This window comes from Pongo pygmaeus, chromosome 3, assembly GCF_028885625.2.
Source record: "Pongo pygmaeus isolate AG05252 chromosome 3, NHGRI_mPonPyg2-v2.0_pri, whole genome shotgun sequence".
Classification (NCBI taxonomy): domain Eukaryota; kingdom Metazoa; phylum Chordata; class Mammalia; order Primates; family Hominidae; genus Pongo; species Pongo pygmaeus.
In genome coordinates, this window is record NC_072376.2 from 178,503,174 (window position 1) to 178,523,401 (window position 20,228).

A 20,228-nucleotide genomic window follows, 5' to 3' on the forward strand; every position below is an offset into this window, starting at 1 on the left:
ACAGCAGCCTCTTTAGAGTAACATCTGCTCCAGACATTGCTCCAGGAATATAAATCCCGACTAAGGGGTGGATATTTAAAGCTGTAAATGATTTTTTATTTTTACAATAGCTTTGCAAAAGGAATGGAGGTGTCGTGTCATCATCAGAGTTTTCTTAACAGGATTTAATCTTAATGCCAAACTAAATCCTTTGTCTAAAGCATCAGCAGAGTTGTACTTTATTTTCCCCATAGTATTAAAGAGGAGGGCTGGTGCAGGCACAGCCACATGACATTGCCTTATCTGTTTTGTCTGTGTTTTCTGGAAGAATCTAGGAATGTGCATAAATACAATTAAGGACAGTATCTACAAATTGGAAGAAAGCATTTCTATTCTCTTAAACCTCGAAATCAAAGCACTTAATGTTCTGATTTCCAGCAAGACCTTCCAATAAATGAAAACCCAACCCTTGGGTTTGTGTTTTGACTCCTGATACAGTTATGAAAGACACATCAGGAGATGGCAAGTGGCTGCCAGTACTTCCTTTTTTTCTGGAATATTCTCTAATTCTTGGTGTATCAAGATGGAAACTGGTAGGCTTGGAATAGATGTCCCTTTAAAAGGCTCCACTAACAATACAAGAATATTTTTTCCATACGCAGTGACGTGGGTGGGTCATGGGTGTCTCAATGACAGTGACGTTCCCGAACCCCGGACCTTAGCTGTCATTTCACCTGCGTCGTCCCGGACGCCATTTGGCTGTTGACGTGGTTCCGAGCCAACAAATAACGCCAGCAGCCCTCCCAGATCCACGCCGGCCCGTCTCTCCGCCGGCCCCCTCCTCGCAGTGGTTTCTCCTGCAGCTCCCCTGGGCTCCGCGGCCAGTAGTGCAGCCCGTGGAGCCGCGGCTTTGCCCGTCTCCTCTGGGTGGCCCCAGTGCGCGGGCTGACACTCATTCAGCCGGGGAAGGTGAGGCGAGTGGAGGCTGGTGCTGAACTTGCCGTCCCCAGCAGCGCCGGCCGGCTAAGCCCAGGGCCGGGCAGACAAAAGAGGCCGCCCGCGTAGGAAGGCACGGCCGGCGGCGGCGGAGCGCAGCGATGGCCGGGCGAGGGGGCCGCGCGCTGCTGGCTCTGTGCGGGGCACTGGCTGCCTGCGGGTGGCTCCTGGGCGCCGAAGCCCAGGAGCCCGGGGCGCCCGCGGCGGGCATGAGGCGGCGCCGGCGGCTGCAGCAGGAAGACGGCATCTCCTTCGAGTACCACCGCTATCCCGAGCTGCGCGAGGCGCTCGTGTCCGTGTGGCTGCAGTGCACCGCCATCAGCAGGATTTACACGGTGGGGCGCAGCTTCGAGGGCCGGGAGCTCCTGGTCATCGAGCTGTCCGACAACCCTGGCGTCCATGAGCCTGGTAAGGGCGCTGCCCCCTGACAGCCCTGGGGGCATCCCGGAGGGCGGGCGGCAGAGGGTGGTACTGGTGGCGGTGGGGGAAGGAGGGAGGGATGGGCCTAGGGGTGCCTCTTGGTAAAAGGTATCTAACGTGGAAGGTGGGAAGTGGAGGGAGGGATGGAAATGGGGAAGAACCCGACTTAGAGCGCCAGTGGCCCAATTTCTGCTTTTCCGTCCCATCCCCCCAGCACCAATCCCATCTCCCCAGACCTTAGGCCACCCTCTAGTAAGTATAGGCTTGGGAGGCTGGGGTGGCGGGGAATGGGGGGGTAGCAATAGGGAAAAAACAAATCCTGACGCACGCAACCCCAGCGGTCGCTCTCACTTTGCTGTGTGAAAAACCCAAAGGAATGATTGCGAGTCCCCAGCAAGGGGGGTTGGTCTTCCTTGCTGACAAGAGTAGAAAGATAAGGTGCAGAAGGCAGTGATTGAGAGGAAAGGAGAACGAGGGGAGAAAGAGTCATTTATCATTTTTTCTCTAATTTCCAGAGGACCAGTTTATTGGCTCTGTGTACCCATCTCTACCTGTGTGTGCATACGTATTAGGTACACTCGCTGCTGTGGATGCTCGGGGAATCTTAGGGATATTGCCAATCTGGGGTGGTGGTGTATACAGACACGTTTGTGCCTCTCCTACCAGGGTGAAAAGTGGTTTCTGACTTTTGAAACCAGGTTTTGAAACTGCACAAGGCCTTTCCAAGGAAAAAGGAGTATTCCATTTTCTCTGCTATAACCATTTGAGATGAATAGTTTGTGATGGGGTCTTTATTCCAACTGATGTTCCCAAATAACCATCTGTATTCATCTTTCCTAGGAGTATGTTAAAGCACGTTTTGGTTTATGTTAATTGTGATGCATTTAGTATTAATAAAGAGGTATTTAAAAATGTTCTTGGGATTTTTTTCATTATGTTTCTGCTTAGGAAATAATTTGGGCCTGCTCTTCTGGTAATCAAGGTACGGCTAAAGTAATCTGTGCTAACAATATCAGCATGGGATGCTTAATTTTTGTTTAATGACAAAGCAAGCAAGAAAAGTAGGCTAAAAATTCTCAGTGCAGGGCCAGTATAGTTTTATAATGATACATAAGAACCAAACTGAGAAGGGATTAAAATAGGTGATCAATAGACATTTTGATCTTCAAATATATAGTAGGTGGGTTGATCAAGAATAAATCTTCAGGAAATATTTCTTACCTTCAAATAATATAAGAAAAAACAGTTCGTGTAAGTTTGCTGTCAAAATTCTAAGATCAGATCCTAGAAAACATTTAATATTAACTACTCTATCTACCAGGATTCAGCATGTAGAATTGGACATTTTGAAACTTAGTTTCATATTGTTATCTGAAAACAGGGAAAAATTTAAAATGTGATAACTGATTTTCAGCTAAATCCAGTAACCAAAGCCAAGATATCCTAGGCACAGTTAAAGCTAATGTTTAAGTATTTGTGACTCTTCTGCTGCCTACTTAATGAGAACCCTTTGCTGCTCTATTTTGTAGATTGATCCCAGAGTTTTTTGCATTGTTACTTCAAGAGATTATATGAAAGCTAATGTTTAACTTTTTGTTGTTTCAAATTTGGAAATAAAATTTTAAAGTGATATTACAGTTAGAATGTGATATGCTTTAGAAAATGAAAACAATGATTCCTTTGCTTAAGTATCTGGAATATATAGTTCATCAAGGTTTGCAAATCCTTCTTTTAGATTGCAAGCTGTATGAAGTGGGAACCCTGACTCCAGCACCCAGCTCATGTTTGGCACACAGCGGGCTTGAATATACATTATGAAATAATCTACATTATAGAAAAATACTGAATATGCAGTATGGAAAAAATGAATCCATCAATAGCTGCATAACACAGTGTATTAAAATAAAATGTTTTATTCTTCATACATACAAAATACTTTGATTGAATTCCTCTTACAGAGACAAACTCGGAAGTGTTGTACAATACGTACTTTACAATTCCTTTTTGAATGAAGGAGACTAAGTCTATGGTATTACTAATAGAATACAAAATGTCTGTGTCCCTTATATTTTTAAAAGTAGAAATAAACTATTATAAACCAACACTAACAAAACTACAAGGTGATATCCCCCTCCATCACCTTTTATGAGCATCAAGGAGGTTAGAAATCTTCAGGAAACTAGTAAATATAGAGATCTGATCAGTATACAAGTTTGATGGTGCTTGTGTGAATTAACTTTAAGGAAGTTTGGATAAAGGAAAATGTTCACCATTCTTAAATGGCCTTTCAGTTTCTTTTAGGTTAAACTATTTTAAGAAGTAAAAAGGAATACTTATACTTATTCTGAGGTACAAGTGGGCTCATTCAGTGTTTTTTTTTTTTTTGTGCACCTGTATACTCAAGGTGGACCAGGCTTCTGTGAGTTGTGCCTCTGCACAACCCATAGAAGATAACACAGAAGATAGTCCCTTGCCCTGAGGGGAATAGAGAACTGGGAGCTTGAAGAACACCATAAAGGGATGTGAGGCTGCAAGATCGGCTTTGGGAGGACTGGAGAAAAAGACAGTAGGGTCAGCAGGTCAGGGAGACTGGATTATTGAAGAATGGATGACAAAAGACAGGAAATGTACAGTCTGTTGACATTTACAAATTCCAAAATAGCTGGTATAGAGATCTGTCTTCACTAGGACCCCTGCTTTTGTAAAAGGGCCAACTGTCTTTACTATTTTCACCTTTTAAGTACCTTATTTTTTGGTTCGAAATAACATTTCTGATTCAGCTTTAGGAAATAATATTGAACTTAAGAAATGTGTTTACTTGACTGAAATTTTGAGGTGAAGTTGCTCACTTTTGTTTTATTTTCCAGCAAGAGAGGTGTCAGATTTGTTGATTAGTTTTCTTAATCTAGATTCTTTTCCTGAACATTAAAAAAACAGTGGATTTCTAAGGATTTAGTTGTTGTAACAGAAGAACTCCAAGAAAATACAACAACATACCCACATAAAGCCGTTTCTTGTGGTAGAATCAGCAAGCTAGAGGTTTACTTTGTTAGACTAGCAGTTTTTGGACAGAGGTGTTTGTTGATACAATTAGCTCTCTTCCTGAGCAGAAAGAAGTGATCTTTATACATGCTTGGTACAGGACATGGGGTGTAGTTGAGCTTATCTCCTGAAAATGACTCTCTTTGCAAGATGTTCAACATTTGAATTCATCAAAAGGCAAAGCAAATTCCATTTTGAATTGGTCATCGAGGAATAGCCAAACCTACTCTGTGATGACATCTTAGGAATCAGCTTGATTGTTGACCAGCTGAATGTTGGGTCTCAGTCATCATTTTGTATCACTTCTGAGGTCTGCAAAAATCTGTTGAAAGAGGGTTGCGAGTAGCAGCCAATTTCAATAAGCGGAACCACAAATGGTCCTGTCATTGGTCTCATCTTCTCAGACATTGTTAAGTCTGGACCCCATGGATTTCCTCTACACTGGGAGTTAGTGTTTGTGGCCCATTTGGAACTGGGATGAAGAATGGGCTTAGACTAGGCTAGGGGCTGATTCTAAGTGCTCAGATATGTCCCCATTAGATATCATACCTGCTAGGCATGATCATTTTTCCCGTTTTTCTTTCCTTTTACTTAGATTTTATACTTTTTTCTTATTTCTGTGCTTAAGGACTCACGTATTCAAACCCAAACATATGCCTTCCTAGGCATGTATATCCATCACATCATAAAAGAAACCTTTATTAACTTACGTCTAAGTAATGGATTCTGTGTTCCCAGACCACTCCACCCAGAGTTAAATATGAGTTAAGATTAATTTGCTTAAAACGCTATTTCTTTTACATGTAGTTCAAGATAGCTTTTGGGAAGTAAATCTGATTTATAGCTAAAACGCTATCTCAAAAACATTCTTTAGAGCAGGATTTTTCTTTCTCAAAGGCTGGAATGATTATTTTGGACGTATTCCTCTCTGAATCTGTTAAAATTTAAAGTGTATAAATGCCAGTATGCATTTGCCAAATATTGTGATGGAACGTTTAATGCTGGCAAAGTTTCCACACAACTTGAAAAAAAGAAGTGGGGATTTTTATTATTTATATGGCCTCTTTTTATAGCAGATTAGTATGTATTAGTGGCAAATGGTTATAACTAAGTAACACCTTAAAATTCGTGAAGATACATGTTAGATCCTAGAGAAGAATCTAGACCTACCACACACGGTCAAGAGTTATTTTTAGACCTGAATGAGTCAACACAGCTTTTGCCAGAAGTGATGTTCTTGATTGACTTGTGATTGGTTAATGGAAGAGAAGGCAAGTTGGGCTTGCCCCTACATGATAGCCTTTGCTCAGACAAAAGAGGCAGCTTTCTGTGACAACGGATTTCAGAGGTGGCAGACGACTCATTTGCTAGTAACTCCCTTACTGGCTTACCATAGGGGCGAAATCCTATTTCTCAATATTATTAAGAAATACGAAATAGCTCTTGTAACGGGTGACACATTAACCCGGCTTTTCTCAAAATATATTCCATAGAACATATATTCAGCATGGTTTGATAGGCATTATGTAAACAAAGATAAACAGGTTTGTATATTGAAAGACTTAACAGAGCTCTTAATCGGCTAATGTATGTTTCAAATCTCCAAGTTAGATTCATACTATATAAGATTTCCCAGCCTTTTACCATGGGATTTCCTCCTGTCCCGCTGGCTGGTGGCTCACACCTGGTTGAGGCAGGAGGAGTGCTTAAGGCTAGGAGTTTGAGATCTGCCTAGGCAACATCATGAGATCCTGTCTCTACAAAAAAATAAAATTAGCTGGGCATGGTAGCATTTGCCTGTAGTCCCAGCTACTTGGGGGGCTTAGGAGGGTGCTTGAGCCCAGGAATTTGAGGCTACAGTGAGCCATGATTGTACCACTGCACTCCAGCCTGGGCGACAGAGGGAGACCCTATCTCAGAAACAAAATAACAACAATAACAACAATAAAAAAGGGAGCTTATCTTGGAAGTAGTGTTACACTTCCATTAGCCCATTATCATTCTTTATCATAGTATTAAAGATTCATTTGTCACATGAGACTGGATGTAGAACAAAGAAAAAAATGATTCAGTTGGCAATTCTCCAGCAGAGGGCCTCATACAGGGAGCTCTTCAGGGGTAGGGAACATATGTTTTGCATTTTTTCCCTCCATAAACAGCTAGTGTAGTGGTTTATGTAGAGTAGGCTTTTAAGTTTTGCTTAGAATCAGAGCATGATTCTGAGGCAATGAGGCAGAGGAGAAATAATTTTGTTTGTTTGCTTTTTTCTCTCCCTGTCTTATGGAGCTGAAAAGGACACATAATTTTGATGAAAATGATTAAAGTTAGACAAATGCATCACAATTCTTCTTTTATTGTTAAAAGCTTCATGCTTTTACCTTTTGTTCACCTCTTTTCTTTGTGTATGACAAGGGAATACGTTAAGAACTCAGAACTCACAGGATCGCTGGGAGGCCGAAGTAGTGTAGTATATAGAAACACATTTAATGAAGTTGCTTACATCTGGTTATTAAGAAGAAATGCTAATTTGTAAATATTCTTTTTTTACTTTCAGTTGGTCTGGAAACTGTGCTCCATGGCCTTTACAGTCATTTAGAGTAGGCACTCGTGGCTGCGTCGTCACGTGAGATCTGCCTCCACCAATCCTGCCGAATGCTTTCCTCTTAGGATGCTGTTGCACAGGCTTAGTTGATAGCCCTGAAGGACTTTTTCCCTCTTCTTACTGTTTTTTTTGTTCACAAATGTTTGCTTTTTTTTTTTTTTTTTTTTTTTTTTTTTGAGATGTGGTCTTGCTATGTCACCCAGGCTGCAGTGAAGTGGCACGATCATGGCTCATTGCAGCCTTGAACTCTAGGGCTCAAGGTGTCTCACTCCTCAGCCTCCTGAATAGCTGGACTACAGGTGTGAGCCACCACACCCTGCCTGTTTGCCTTTTATCAATTTTAAAATGTAGGACATTCTTGCTTTTCTTCAGTTTGACATGATGATGAACAATAATCAACAAGCAAGCTTGAATCAAGCAAGCGTCACTCAATAGGAACAAAGTGTGCGTCAGTATTTGAGAATGTCTTTATGGTTGTTTCTTTAGGTAGCCAAATAAATCTAGGGCAATATCAACATTTTCATTGGCAATCTGACTTATTTTCCTAAAGAATTTATGATGAAACTCCTCCGGTCCTGACTAACTTAGTCTTTTACAGTCTCAGCAGAAGCAAAAGCTCTTTGAAACCTCCTTTCTCCCTGCTCCCTAACTTTCTTACCCCTACTGGGGCTCTTTCTTTATGCTTCCATATTTCTTTGGAGACCTGTAAAGAATTACAGTGTGGACTTTGATGTCAGGGGACTTGAGCTCAAATCCTGAGGCTTCTTATTTTTAGCTGAGTGTCCCTGGGCAAGTCAATTAACTTCTCTCTACCTCCCAAATTCATCACCTATAAAATGACAATAATGTGATGATTAAATGAGGTGGTAAATATAAAGTTCTTAATTCAATATGTGGCAACAATTATTATTACCTCATTATGGCATTTTCCATTGTTGGTCTACATGGGATAAATCTATAGACAAAATACAATCCCAGACAACAAGAAGCTCCTATAGCTCCTGTAGCTTCTTGTGCTCTAGGATTGTATTTTGTTTATATATATATTTTAATCCCAAATGTCTAGTATTATGCTTGGGACATAGTGGCCACTCAGTGAATATTTTTGAATAAATGAAGTTTCTCAAATAGGCAAAAATGCATATCATAAAACAAAGCCATGTTGGTCGATGCTGACATCATGCATATTAGCATGCCAGAAGTGTGATAACAAGAAAGGATAGAGATGGTACTTTTCTTTTGCGTATGCTTATTTTTTGTGTGCGCTGAATCCAGTTTTGCATAATGGAGAAATACACCAACGTGAATTACATGCCTTTTCAAGTTTCAGTGCTGAACTTGCTGTGTTTGTTGTCTCATATAACTGGACTAGTAAGGGGCTTTCTTCTTTTTGGAAGAGAAGAGCCTTCAGACATCTTAGAAAGTTAAGCTGCTTTTTAAGTGTTAAATAAACATTTTAAAGATAATTGGTAAGCATTTATTTAGTAAAATTTTGACCTTTAAAAACTCTGCATGAGACCTGAGTGTTGAAAACTAAGAATTGTGTGCTTGTTTTTAACACAGAAGATATGCATCTCCAGGTTTTCATTCTCCTTTTTCTCATGAAATGGTATTCAAATTGTGCACTTTGAAATGCCACAGAGGAGGAGGTTTATCTGAGCTAGGTGATGGGTCAAATGAACTTAAATTTGAAACATGTTTAAATTTGCCCTTTTCTTTCCTTCTCATTAATTACTGGAATTGCCATGAGTCCGTTGCTCTGTGAAGGTTTCTCTTTCTTTGAACATTCAGGATATGGTGTTTTGTAAGTGATCTAACAGCCAGCTTTTTCTAATAAAACATGGCCTAAGAGAAGAGCCTGTTTGTGTTACTAGTGTCTTTTATGATTTTCAAATGATTTACCCACTTCTTTAACTGTCCCTAGATGAGTAATCTTTGAAGAGTAGGGTGGCACATGTGGAGTATTAAAGAGATGGCTCTTAAGCAAAGATAAATGAATTCCTTATGATAGTGCACTGTGGAACAACTTTCCACTACTGGTAAATATTTTGTTTTCTACAAAAATCTCTTTACTATCAAATCATTGCTAAACATCGTAGTTCTATAATAATCCCCTCATTTGAAGACATTTCATTGCAAACAAAAGCTGATTATTTTAAAATGGATGCAAATTGTTTATTTTCTAAATAAGCCTAAATATAACTGAAATTCAGGTTGCTAAAAAACCTCTTGCTGGCCAGGCGTGGTGTCTCACACCTGTAATCCTAGCACTTTGGGAGGTCAAGGCGGGCAGATCACGAGGTCGGGAGTTCGAGACCAGCCTGACCAACCCAGCCTGACCAACATGGTGAAACCCCGTCTCTACTAAAAATAGAAAAATTAGCCAGCCGTGGTGGCACGTGCCTGTAATCCCAGCTACTCAGGAGGCTGAGGCAGGAGAATCGCTTGAACCCGGGAGGCAGAGGTTGTGGTGAGCTGAGATCACACCACTGCACTCCAGTCTGGGCACAGAGCGAGACTCTGTCAAAACAAAAAACAAAAAACCTCCATGTTGATCAGGCTTGTCTTGAACTTCTGACCTCAGGCAATCTGCCCGCCTCGGCCTCCAAAATTGCTGGGATTACAGGCATGAGCCACTGCGCCCGGCCCCCCAAAATTTCTTGTGGTTATGCATGTCAAGGTAATTAGAAGGAACAATAATTATCGCATTTATTTGCTCAATGTAGGCAACTCCTCATATGTTCAGATCCCAAAGTGATGCTCACTGATTGGACCTATCCAATTTCTCTTCCTATATAGGCGAAAGTATTTAAAACCATAAAATCTTTCCTTCACTATGCAGCTGCTAGTCACTGCCATTGTGTAATGTTTTCTCCGAGAAATAGCTTATTTCTAGAACTCTGCTCAAAATTTGCACAAATCATAACCTTTAGCCATTAGTTTAGGGTAGTGAAACTTCAATATAAAGATCGGATTGTCACCTTCCTGTCCCATGTCCTGGATACCCTTTTTCCTTTTCTTTTTTTAGCCAAGTGGTAATTTCTAAAACAACGTTTCTTCATAGCTATTATAAAATATTACTGTGTGGCATTCCACACGGAAATTAACTTTCCAAGATGAAAATGCAGGCCTTTTTTAATAGAACTAATAAAGTCAATGTAATTTAGGGAATATTTAATGAACACCTGCTATGTCCATGCCATTTTACTTCACCTGCTGGTCACCCTTTGAGGCAATGCCATTGCATTTCTTGAAATGTGTTATTTCAGTTTTTGCTTTGGATTCACTCTTTCACACACATCGAGCTTATATTGCATACTGTATAACCAGTGGATACATTACTTGATTCTGCATAATGCCTGCTGCATATGATGCAGGGGTTGAAGTCTTCTCTATCTTATTCTTAATGTAGCAAACACAAAGGCAATATCTGTAGGGGAAACTGCTGAAAATGTTAAAGACATTTGCAAAATGAAATACTTTTTGTGTTTTAGTTGCAGTGCTGGACATCTGATTTTAAAGTACAACAGTTCTATTCAAACATTTTCATTTGTCTCAGATCTTGTCATTGTTCAGCACAGATTTTTTTTCTTTAAGTTTACTAGAGGAAACCAGTCTTATTCATTGTGGGAACTCAGTAAATGTTAAGCCATATTTTCAACATAACCAGCATCAGGGGAATTAAGTTAATGCACTTTTGGAAACTGCATTAACTCCACAAAATCAACAAGACCTTTATAGAGCTCACACAAAGAGAAATCAGCTGCTACATGTATTTTCTCAAGAGTCAAATTCAGTTTTGAGAAAATGCTAAAGCCATAAAAATATATAGATAGATAAATCTCATGTGAATACTATTACATAGATATATAATGAATGATACTGTGTAGCTAAATAGACTAAAATACTATCTAGACATATAGGTTTTATTTAGGGTTCGATGATGGCAAGATAATTGTGAATGCAGAAGTCTTCTTTGTTTTAAATTTCAAATTAGTTTAACTATTTATAGATTTCACTCTTATCTATAAAATAGCCCTTGTTTTTCTTGTTTTTACTTCTACTCATAGCTATTGCCAGGAATTGAGAGTTTTTTCTTTAATCTGAGTGGTTGGTTCTTGTAAAAAATATCATTTCTCAAGAATTTTTTTTCAGGAAGTTTTCTTGGGCTATTATTGTTCTCTGGGTTTTTAAACAGTTGGGCTGACTTTGCCTTTGCTTTCAACAGAATGCTAACCGGATACCTTCTGAGATAGGTTACAACTTCATGGCTTAAAGTATTGGTTGTGCTGGAGTTGTCTTCCTGCCTGGAGAACAGTCCTTGAGAACTAATTTCATAACCAAACATGCTAAAACTGTTAGAAGGTTGAGGTGACTTGACGGCCATTTATAAATTAAACTCTGTAAAATTATTTGGCAAATAAATATTATTAAATGTCACTAGCATAATAAATGAACAAGTCCAAACATCTAGTGAAAATTATAATTTCAGTTAGATTTAGGACATATTTTATATTGTCAGTGCTTTATTTTCACAGTTGCCAAATTATAAAGTGAAATGTCTTCTCATTTCTTAAGGAGACTTTTTCAAACTTGTCTGTCTTCTCCTGGAATCAAGATAGTGACTGCACATTTCAGCGTGAACCATCTGGTGCAGGTCTATAGTAGGTTCTTGATGTGTTGTTGAAAGTGATGAGTGAGTGAACACTTCAAAACGAATGACACACATATTAGATCTAGTTATACACACTTTGCCAAACCATTGACATGCATGCAAGCACACCTGCTTCTCCAGCTGCAAAGCAAATAGTTATATCAATACATAATTCTGCCTTCCTTCTAGAATGGTGACCTGGAGGAGGGGTGGCTATCTTTGGCAGATTAATTACTGTATCCACAGGGCTTGGCATGTATATTTTGTCAGCAACTGGGTCTTATGTTAATGTTCCACCCTAGGCTGGTCGTGTTTCTTGTTCTGGTCTTTTCTATATTGAGCCCTGGTTCTGTGTTGCATTCAATGTACTCAGTGAGATGCAGGTCCTCATTCTGTTCTTGCATTTGACATTAATTTCTCCATACAATGGGTCAGACTCAGTACTTAAAACACGGAGGCTTCCTCCTCTGGAAGAATTTTTGCTGCTATTTCTTGATTCCAAATGTATGAGCTGCAGAAAACTTTAGAGGTGTTGAACATGTGCAAAATACCTGATGAAAATGCTTCTATGTGTTAATGCATAGGAAGAATTCTATAAACTTTCCTCAAATTAGCCTCCTTCAAATTAGAATAAACTTTGGGTTGAATGTTATTAGATACTTAGAACGGTCTCCCCAATGTCCATAATGGGTTAGTTTCAGTATTCCACTGGTCAGTGTAGCATTGGGATTAGTAGCGTTTTTATATTTTCATATGTATGAGTAACACACATTTTTACTGTTCTTGTCAAACCCATTTCAGTTTCTAATTTCCTCTCCACTAGTTAACTAGGGAGTGAACATGAGAAACTTCATTAAAAGAGTATATTCATTTTATTCATGTGTCTAAATTGTTAGGTTGTATGTTGAGGACAATTCTAGGTTTCTCTCCAGCAGTGAAAAACATGAACTATGTGATATTTTTAATATTTTTGAGATCCTATTCTATTGTTTCTAGACTTCTGAGTATGCTTTTTTATGTAGATTTAGATTACTGGGTAGATGGGAGTGAGGGCACCTTATGCTATTTTAACAAACATTTTCCCTTCTCCTTTGAGTCTATTTCAGTTTGCACAAACTGTATCTTAAAAAATTACACATAATTTTCAGGGACATCAATTCAGTGTGAGGTATTTTTCCTGAATAGTTTTAAAACTCTTATTCTTGTTGCTGTTATTATTTTAACATTGAAGCTGAACTCATTGGATACTATAATTTTGTGACCTCTGTGTACAGGGAAAGTGAATCAATGAGAATGCATTTTTTTTAAATGAATGGAAGAGTGAGACTTGTTAATATTTTTTCAAAAATTCATTGGACAGAGCTAATGCATTCATGGGCTCCATAAAGACAGCAGTATAAGGAAAACATTCATACCTCTGCCAACATTTCCAAAAGGCCAAGAAGGCTCTTGTTCGTGGAACACGTTACATTTTCCGTAATGTTCTCAGCCCTCAGACCAAGGTAGTAAGAGTGCTTTATTATCAAAACAGCCCTACTAACAACTTGCAGTGTAAATCATCCTAATTGGACAGATCACTGAGAAAAAACAAAGACATTCATTCACCAGGCATTTGGAAATTCCAGGTAGAAATGCTTTCAAACCAGGCCACATTTGGAAATCAAACTCTGAGTAGTAGAGGGCTGTAAACGAAATACTGTATCTTTTATTTCTGTATGTGTTATTATATTTGTAGTACGAATGTACTTATTTAACAATAATAACTAAGTGCCTCCTATATGAGTGACATTCTGCAAATCGAAGAGGTATTTCAAAAGGGAGCAAGAAACAACAGTATTTTACCAAGTACTTTGTATGAAGGTATTGACTTTAATTCTTCAGGGAGTTATAAGAGAGTGGTCTACAATGGAGGGCTTTCAGAAGGAGGTGGAGCTTTGAGCAGGACTTAAAAGATGCATAAGATATGGAAAGTCAAAGAGAGGACTTTATTCTAAGTTAGTAAAAAATCATTCACATTTCTTGTGTCTTTTTCTTCTTTGTTCTGAATGTGGTGACATATAAGCATTCAAGATGCATTGTGCCAGATAATTATGTTCCATTAACATGTGAAATTTTCATCTACAGAAAATTTTTGTTTAGAGAATGCAGTTTTGGGGGTGCTGTGCTTTGGGGCTGATTTCCCTCATCAAGACGGTAAAACTATTTGGGATGGAGCATATACTAATATAAATATAATATACTTTTATATATAGTATATATACACTAGTATCTATACTAATATATAGTGTATATATACTAATATATACTAGTATATATACTAATATATAGTGTATATATAAGTATATAATATATTTATATATTTACATATAATAGTATGTATATATAATATATATAATATATACATATATTGTAAATATATGATATATGTATATGTAATATGTAATATACATATATCATATATTTACAATATATGTGTATATTATGCATACATATTCAGAGCTAACCTTTAGGTATTAATGAGAGTGGGAGTCCAGAGCCTAGCATATATGTAATATGTAATATACATATATCATATATTTACAATATATGATATATTAAATATATATATTATATTAAATATATTATATATTTATATATTATAATGGAGCTTATACTTACATATTATATTTATATTACATTATTCCATTACTATCGTATAAATATTATACTATTATAATGATATTATAAATATATTATAATGAAATGTTATACATACTTTATTATATTTGTATATAATATCATAATGGAGCTTATCCTAGTATAAGCTCCATCCCAAATAGTTTTATTGTCTTGGTGAGGGAAATCAGCCTCAAAGGACAACACCCGCAAAACTGCATTCTCCAAAATGAAAATTTTCTCTAGATGAAAGTTTTACATGTTAATGGAACATAATTATCTGGCACATATATAGTCTGTTATAATATATCATGTATATAAATAATACATATATAAACCAAACATATAATACAGTTACATAGTATATAATTATAAGTAGAATTATTTAAGCATATACTAGATTATATTGTAATTAGCAACAATTGATTACTAATACTTTTCCTCCCTAGGTAGCTATTATTGAGCACTCTCTAGTAAGCCATGGAATATAAAGATGTTATGTAATTTTGATTTTGTTAGGCTAATTTCCAGTAGTTAAGTATAGTTCAATTAGTGTTCTGTTTTGACTATGTAATTCAAAAATTACGTTTTGTAAAAACCCACAAAAATAAGAACAAGAACAAAAAAAGCAATGTCGTTTGAGTTATTGAAGGAGAATTCAGCCCATAGATTTTCTCCATGCTTTGGCAGCTGTTTTAGAGCATTCATCCAGCTGCATTTGTCTAACACTTGAATAATGATCATGCAGTTTGTCAGATGCTTTTGGGAGAGAAATTCACTATGCAGAAATATTTAGTATTTAACTAATTTTTCCAATTATAGGTTTTTGATTAGGGTAAATTTATTTTGAATTACTCCTGATGTTAAACCCAATCTTCATTAGTGTTCCATAGAATTGTGAAACATTAGAATTATAGTTTTTTCCTAGCTAGAAGGAGCACTCTCATTTTATAGATGATTAAGTTGAGCTTCAGGGAGAGATTAAACAACCTGCCCAAGGTTTTGAAGCCCAGGAGGCTTGGAACTCATTTTCTGATATACAGTTGGACACTCTTCTTAAAGTATTTCCCATAACAATGTACACAGATGGAGAAATGAGCATAACTATTTCTTATTGGTCATGGAGGGTCATGAGCTGTTTATGAGAACTGAAGTCTGTGAGGGTGTTACTGGAATGTAACTTATCAGTTATGTTTTCAAATCCTTAGAGCAGAGCTTCTTGACCTATGTGCTGTAAATGGGTATGGGTGTGCCAGAGGTGGATGAACAGGGCCTAGGGTGGCAAAAAATCAGGAAAGCATTGAAATAAATCACTCCAGCACACTGTAAGTACGTACAGAAAATGTTATTTTTCTTGGCGGTAGAATCCACTTTCTAGGAAGAAACAAGCTTTTGTTGGAAGACTGCTCTGATAAACTTTTTGGAGGGCTGGGCCTTCAGGAAGGCTGAGGACCTAAAGTGGACATATTCAGAGGGTGTGTAGAGAGTCAGAGAGAGAGAAGAGAAAGACTTAAGGGCTGGTGGCTCAAGAGAAACTTTGGGGAAACAGAAATAATGGATGGGGACATCAGCAGATCTACAGTGCTCCATAATGATTTGTGGAGTAAATTACTTTGGGAGATGGGATGAAGTGCTTTAATCTTGCTTTGAGTTAGGGACTGGTAAAATCCAAGATTGCCCAAGAAAGGACTGTTCCATATAAGTTACAGTACAATTATGAAAACTTATTAGCAAAGATCAGATACCTACTATACCACAGTGCTTCTGCAAACAGATTCAAGTAATTTTTTGAATTTAAGCCCGGCATCTCCCATATGACTGACCATTTAGGAATCCTGGTCCTAAGAGAACATGACCATTGGGAGTGGGCCTCTGGGAAGGGTGCTGTGGTGTGCAAGGGCAACCCTCAGTTATGTGCACCATGCAGAATGAATCATGTGTTGTGTTGCTGGAAGTTAAGGGTGAATGATATAAATAACTAAAAATGGGTGAGGTTTCCTGTGAAAAAAACGTCCTCGTGTTGATCTGTTCATGTGTCTGCATTACATTTCAATGTGATTGAGTGGGGAGGATTGCTTGGGCCCAGTAGTTCGAGACCAGCTTGGGCAAAATAACAAGACTCTGCCCCTATTAAAATTTCCTTTTATGTGAAAAATGTTATTTGTGCTGAAGGGGATCACGTATTTGTTGAGAATGTTTTCCAAACCAACAGTCATCACACAATTTCTCAAAGGACTTTATTTCCAGATTTGTGAAAGTTTTATGAAACATATTAAAATATTATAAGAATCATTGATAATATATTGCATGTTTAATGAACAGCCTTTATTAAGAAGCAGAAATATGTAAAGGAACTAATCTGGAATGAAGAGCCTCCTTAAATGATTGGACAGAAAATAGTGGTATGAATTACTGTAGGAATTGAAGAATATATGATACATGTGTGAATGACTTTTTTTGTTTTGATTTTTGTCCTATGACAAACTCTACCAAAATGATTAGTTGATGAATTCTGTTGGTAATTTATAGTCAGGATATTAGCAAGCAAAGTATTCCAAAGTCTTCTGTCTGATGTTTGTGTGAAAGGGTGTGTTCTCATATGAGCAGGAAATGGGCTAATAAGGCAATGAAAAGACTGGAGATAATTTCACGGTTAATTTGGGGTAAAATTTATTTTGATTATAATATTATTTGTGGTGAAAGCATTAAGTCTGAATTATTCAGACAATTGCTTTAATTCTCCATTTGACATTTGACCTGTGCATAGAGCTAACCTTTCGGTATTAATGAGAGTGGGAGTCCAGAGCCTAGTCAAGTAAGAGATTAGGAAGCAGAGATGGAAAGAAAGTTCTACCTATGCCAAGGGTCAATGCACAGTACTGGTAATGATTTGATTGGGCAGTTTTATTAGCAGCCATTTCTTTGACAGACTAATAAAAATGACTTACAGATTCTTTTTCAAGTTATCTTATATAAATGGATTATGATGAAAAAAGTGTGAACCACAATTCATCTTCTTTCTTGCCTTCTGTTAAATATGTGTTCAGCTTAGAAATTATATAGCACGGGATAGAACTTGAAATCATAAATTCTGTGCATGATATGTAGTTCAAAGGGATTACATGATAATTCACATGTAGAGAATTGTACAGGATAGTTGGGAAATGTTTCTTAACCCTCAGAGAATGCTCACTGGGCACAAGCATAACATGTAGATGCCCAAAGCATTTCAGAATTAGAATTACAAAAAAACCGCAAAACACTTGTCATGAAAGGTTTGTGAACCTAATCTCGCCTGTATAGACTGGGCTAATTCTGATATTAAGAGGAGTTCTCCCTTCTCCGAAGTAAACAAAAACTAGATTGGCTTTTATCCAATCGGTTATTCTAAGACCACTGCAACTTTTTTCTCTCACAAAAAGGAGTTGCCCTAAAGAAGTTTCATTTGCTTTGCCTTCTTTTTTTTTCCCCCCTCCTCTAAAGGAAAAAAGGTATGTGTGTGTTGAAATCTAAAATATAGCAAAGTTTCCATTTAAAAATACTTTTTAGATAATCAGATTTGCTCTTCGCACAATGAGGTCTTTGGTCCCTGGGAGATATTTTATGTCATATTCCTGAATTCATTCCTGGAGTCATCTTTAACGGGGATAGGGAATTTATTGGGTGCTGTAAGAACTGTTGGTATGACCCACCATGCTCTCTCTGTCTCTCTGTGTAACTCCTACAACTTGACTTTGAGATAGATCTAAAGAAGTGAGCTATCAAATGTTGGAAATATCAGGTAAGAAGTTAAGATAGGCTGGTCATGGTGGCTCACACCTGTAATCCCAGCACTTTGGGAGGCCAAGGCAGGCAGATCACTTGAGACCAGGAGTTCAAGACCAGGAGTTTGAGACCAGCCTGGCCAACATGGTGAAACCACATCTCTACTAAAATACAAAAATTAGCAGGGTGTGGTGGCATACGCCTGTAATCCCAGCTACTCTGGAGGCTGAGGCAGGAGAATTGCTTGAACCCAGGAGGTGGAGGTTGCAGTGAGATGAGATTGTGCCACTGCATTCCAGTCTGGATAACAGAACCAGACTGTCTCAAAAAAAAAAAAAACATAATGGAGATTATTAAAAAGAATAAGATAGAAATATAATATTTAAGGTTAAAGAAGAAGGATGGGTGTGGTGGCTCACGCCTGTAATCCCAGCACTTTGGGAGGCTGAGGCAGGACAATCACTTGAGCTGGGGACTTTGAGACCACTCAGACTCACTTGAGACCAGCCTGAGCAACATGGCAAAACCCTGTCTCCACACACACACACACACAAATTACAAAATATTAGCCAGGTGTGGTGGTATGCTCCTGTAGTCCCAGCTACTCAGGAGGCTGAGGTGGGAGGATGGCTTGAGCCCAGGAGGTTGAGGCTGCAGTGAGCCATGATCACAGCACTGAACTCCAGCCTGGGTGATAGAATGAGACCTTGTCTCAACAAATCATAAAAATTAAAATACAATAAAAAGAAGAAAGTGAAGCCAACTGAAAACAAAAAGTATTAAAACACAGAGAAAGTTAGAAAATAAAGTTTAAATATGAAATAGAAAGGCCAAGGAGAAATGTTTAAATGTTGTGGAGAGAATATGAACTTACTATATATTATTGTTCACACTTAAATAATACTTGGTATATGCCAAGTGATGTTTAAAGGCACAACTTACCCACATATCCCTTATGGGTTTGGTACTATAATTATCCCCATTCTATAAATTAGGAAACTGAGGCCCAGAGAGATTAAATGATTTATTTAACATCACAGGTTTGTAAGTGGCAAAACCAAGATTAGAATATATATGTATATATAGCTACATTCTTAAATACACAATTTATTAGACACCTATTTATTTTGTCTTCCTCTCTTCTGATATTAGCTCCTCTCTTCCCTTTTTGGGGAAATGTTCCTTCTTACCATGTGACTTGAGTGGGAGCTGTTGCCATGTTCTTAGACACTCTCTTTCCATGCTTTGAAAGCAAGCATCCTTTCTACCATCTTATCTTGATTATACAACGTATTTCCAAATATTATTTTAGATTCTCTGCATTTTCATCAGATAAAACAGGATTATCTCCCTTTTATAGGACAAATAATCATTTCCACTTAAAAATGGAGCTGTATTAAAAACAAGCTTTTGGCCAGGCATAGTGGCTCATGCTTGAAATTTCAGCACTTTGGGAGGCCAACGTGGGAGGCTTGCTTGAGGCCAGAAGTTTGAGACCAGTCTGGGTGACGTAGCAAGGCCCTGTCTCTACCAGAAAAAAAAAAAAAGAAAGAAAATTAGCCAGGCATGGTGGTGCATGCCTATAGTCCTGGCTACTCCAGAGGCTGAGGTGGGAGGATTGCTTGAGCCCAGGAGTTGGAGGCTGCAGTGGGCTATGATTGCATCACTGTACATAGCTTGAGCGACAGAGCAAGTCCCCATTTCTAAAAAAAAAAAAAAACAACCCCCCCTACTACGGTTTTAATGTTATCTTGTACATTCATGCTAAATAATTTAGAAGCTGGTAATGAAAAGAATATTGTTCTGGTCTCAATTAATTAATTATTCTAATTAATACATAAACTTATTTTATTAATTGCTTATTTACATCAGATATAATATTAGTAAAAGATTGATAAGAGCATGTACCAGTGACAATTTTCTGAGACATTAAGAATTTTCTTTATATTTAGGACTATTAGCCTACAAGTGCTAATATATACACATATATACACACACACATATACACATGCATGCACATATATACATAATGTATATAGGTGTATAAATGCATATAGGTACATATATACATATAGGTACATATATACAAATGTGCATATGTATACATATGCATAC

The 20,228-nt window shown here is 37.8% G+C and overlaps 1 protein-coding gene across 1 annotated transcript in view; it reads left to right on the forward strand.

Annotated features, from left to right (window-relative positions):
- Nucleotides 1-720: 720 nt before the first annotated feature.
- CPE (carboxypeptidase E) overlaps nucleotides 721-20,228 on the forward strand; it is a 122,264-nt gene continuing 102,756 nt past the window's right edge. The window contains exon 1 of the mRNA XM_054485452.2: nucleotides 721-1,383. Within this exon, the coding sequence (XP_054341427.1) occupies nucleotides 1,077-1,383 (307 nt within the window). The 5' untranslated portion in view covers nucleotides 721-1,076. The remainder of the gene's footprint in view (nucleotides 1,384-20,228) is intronic.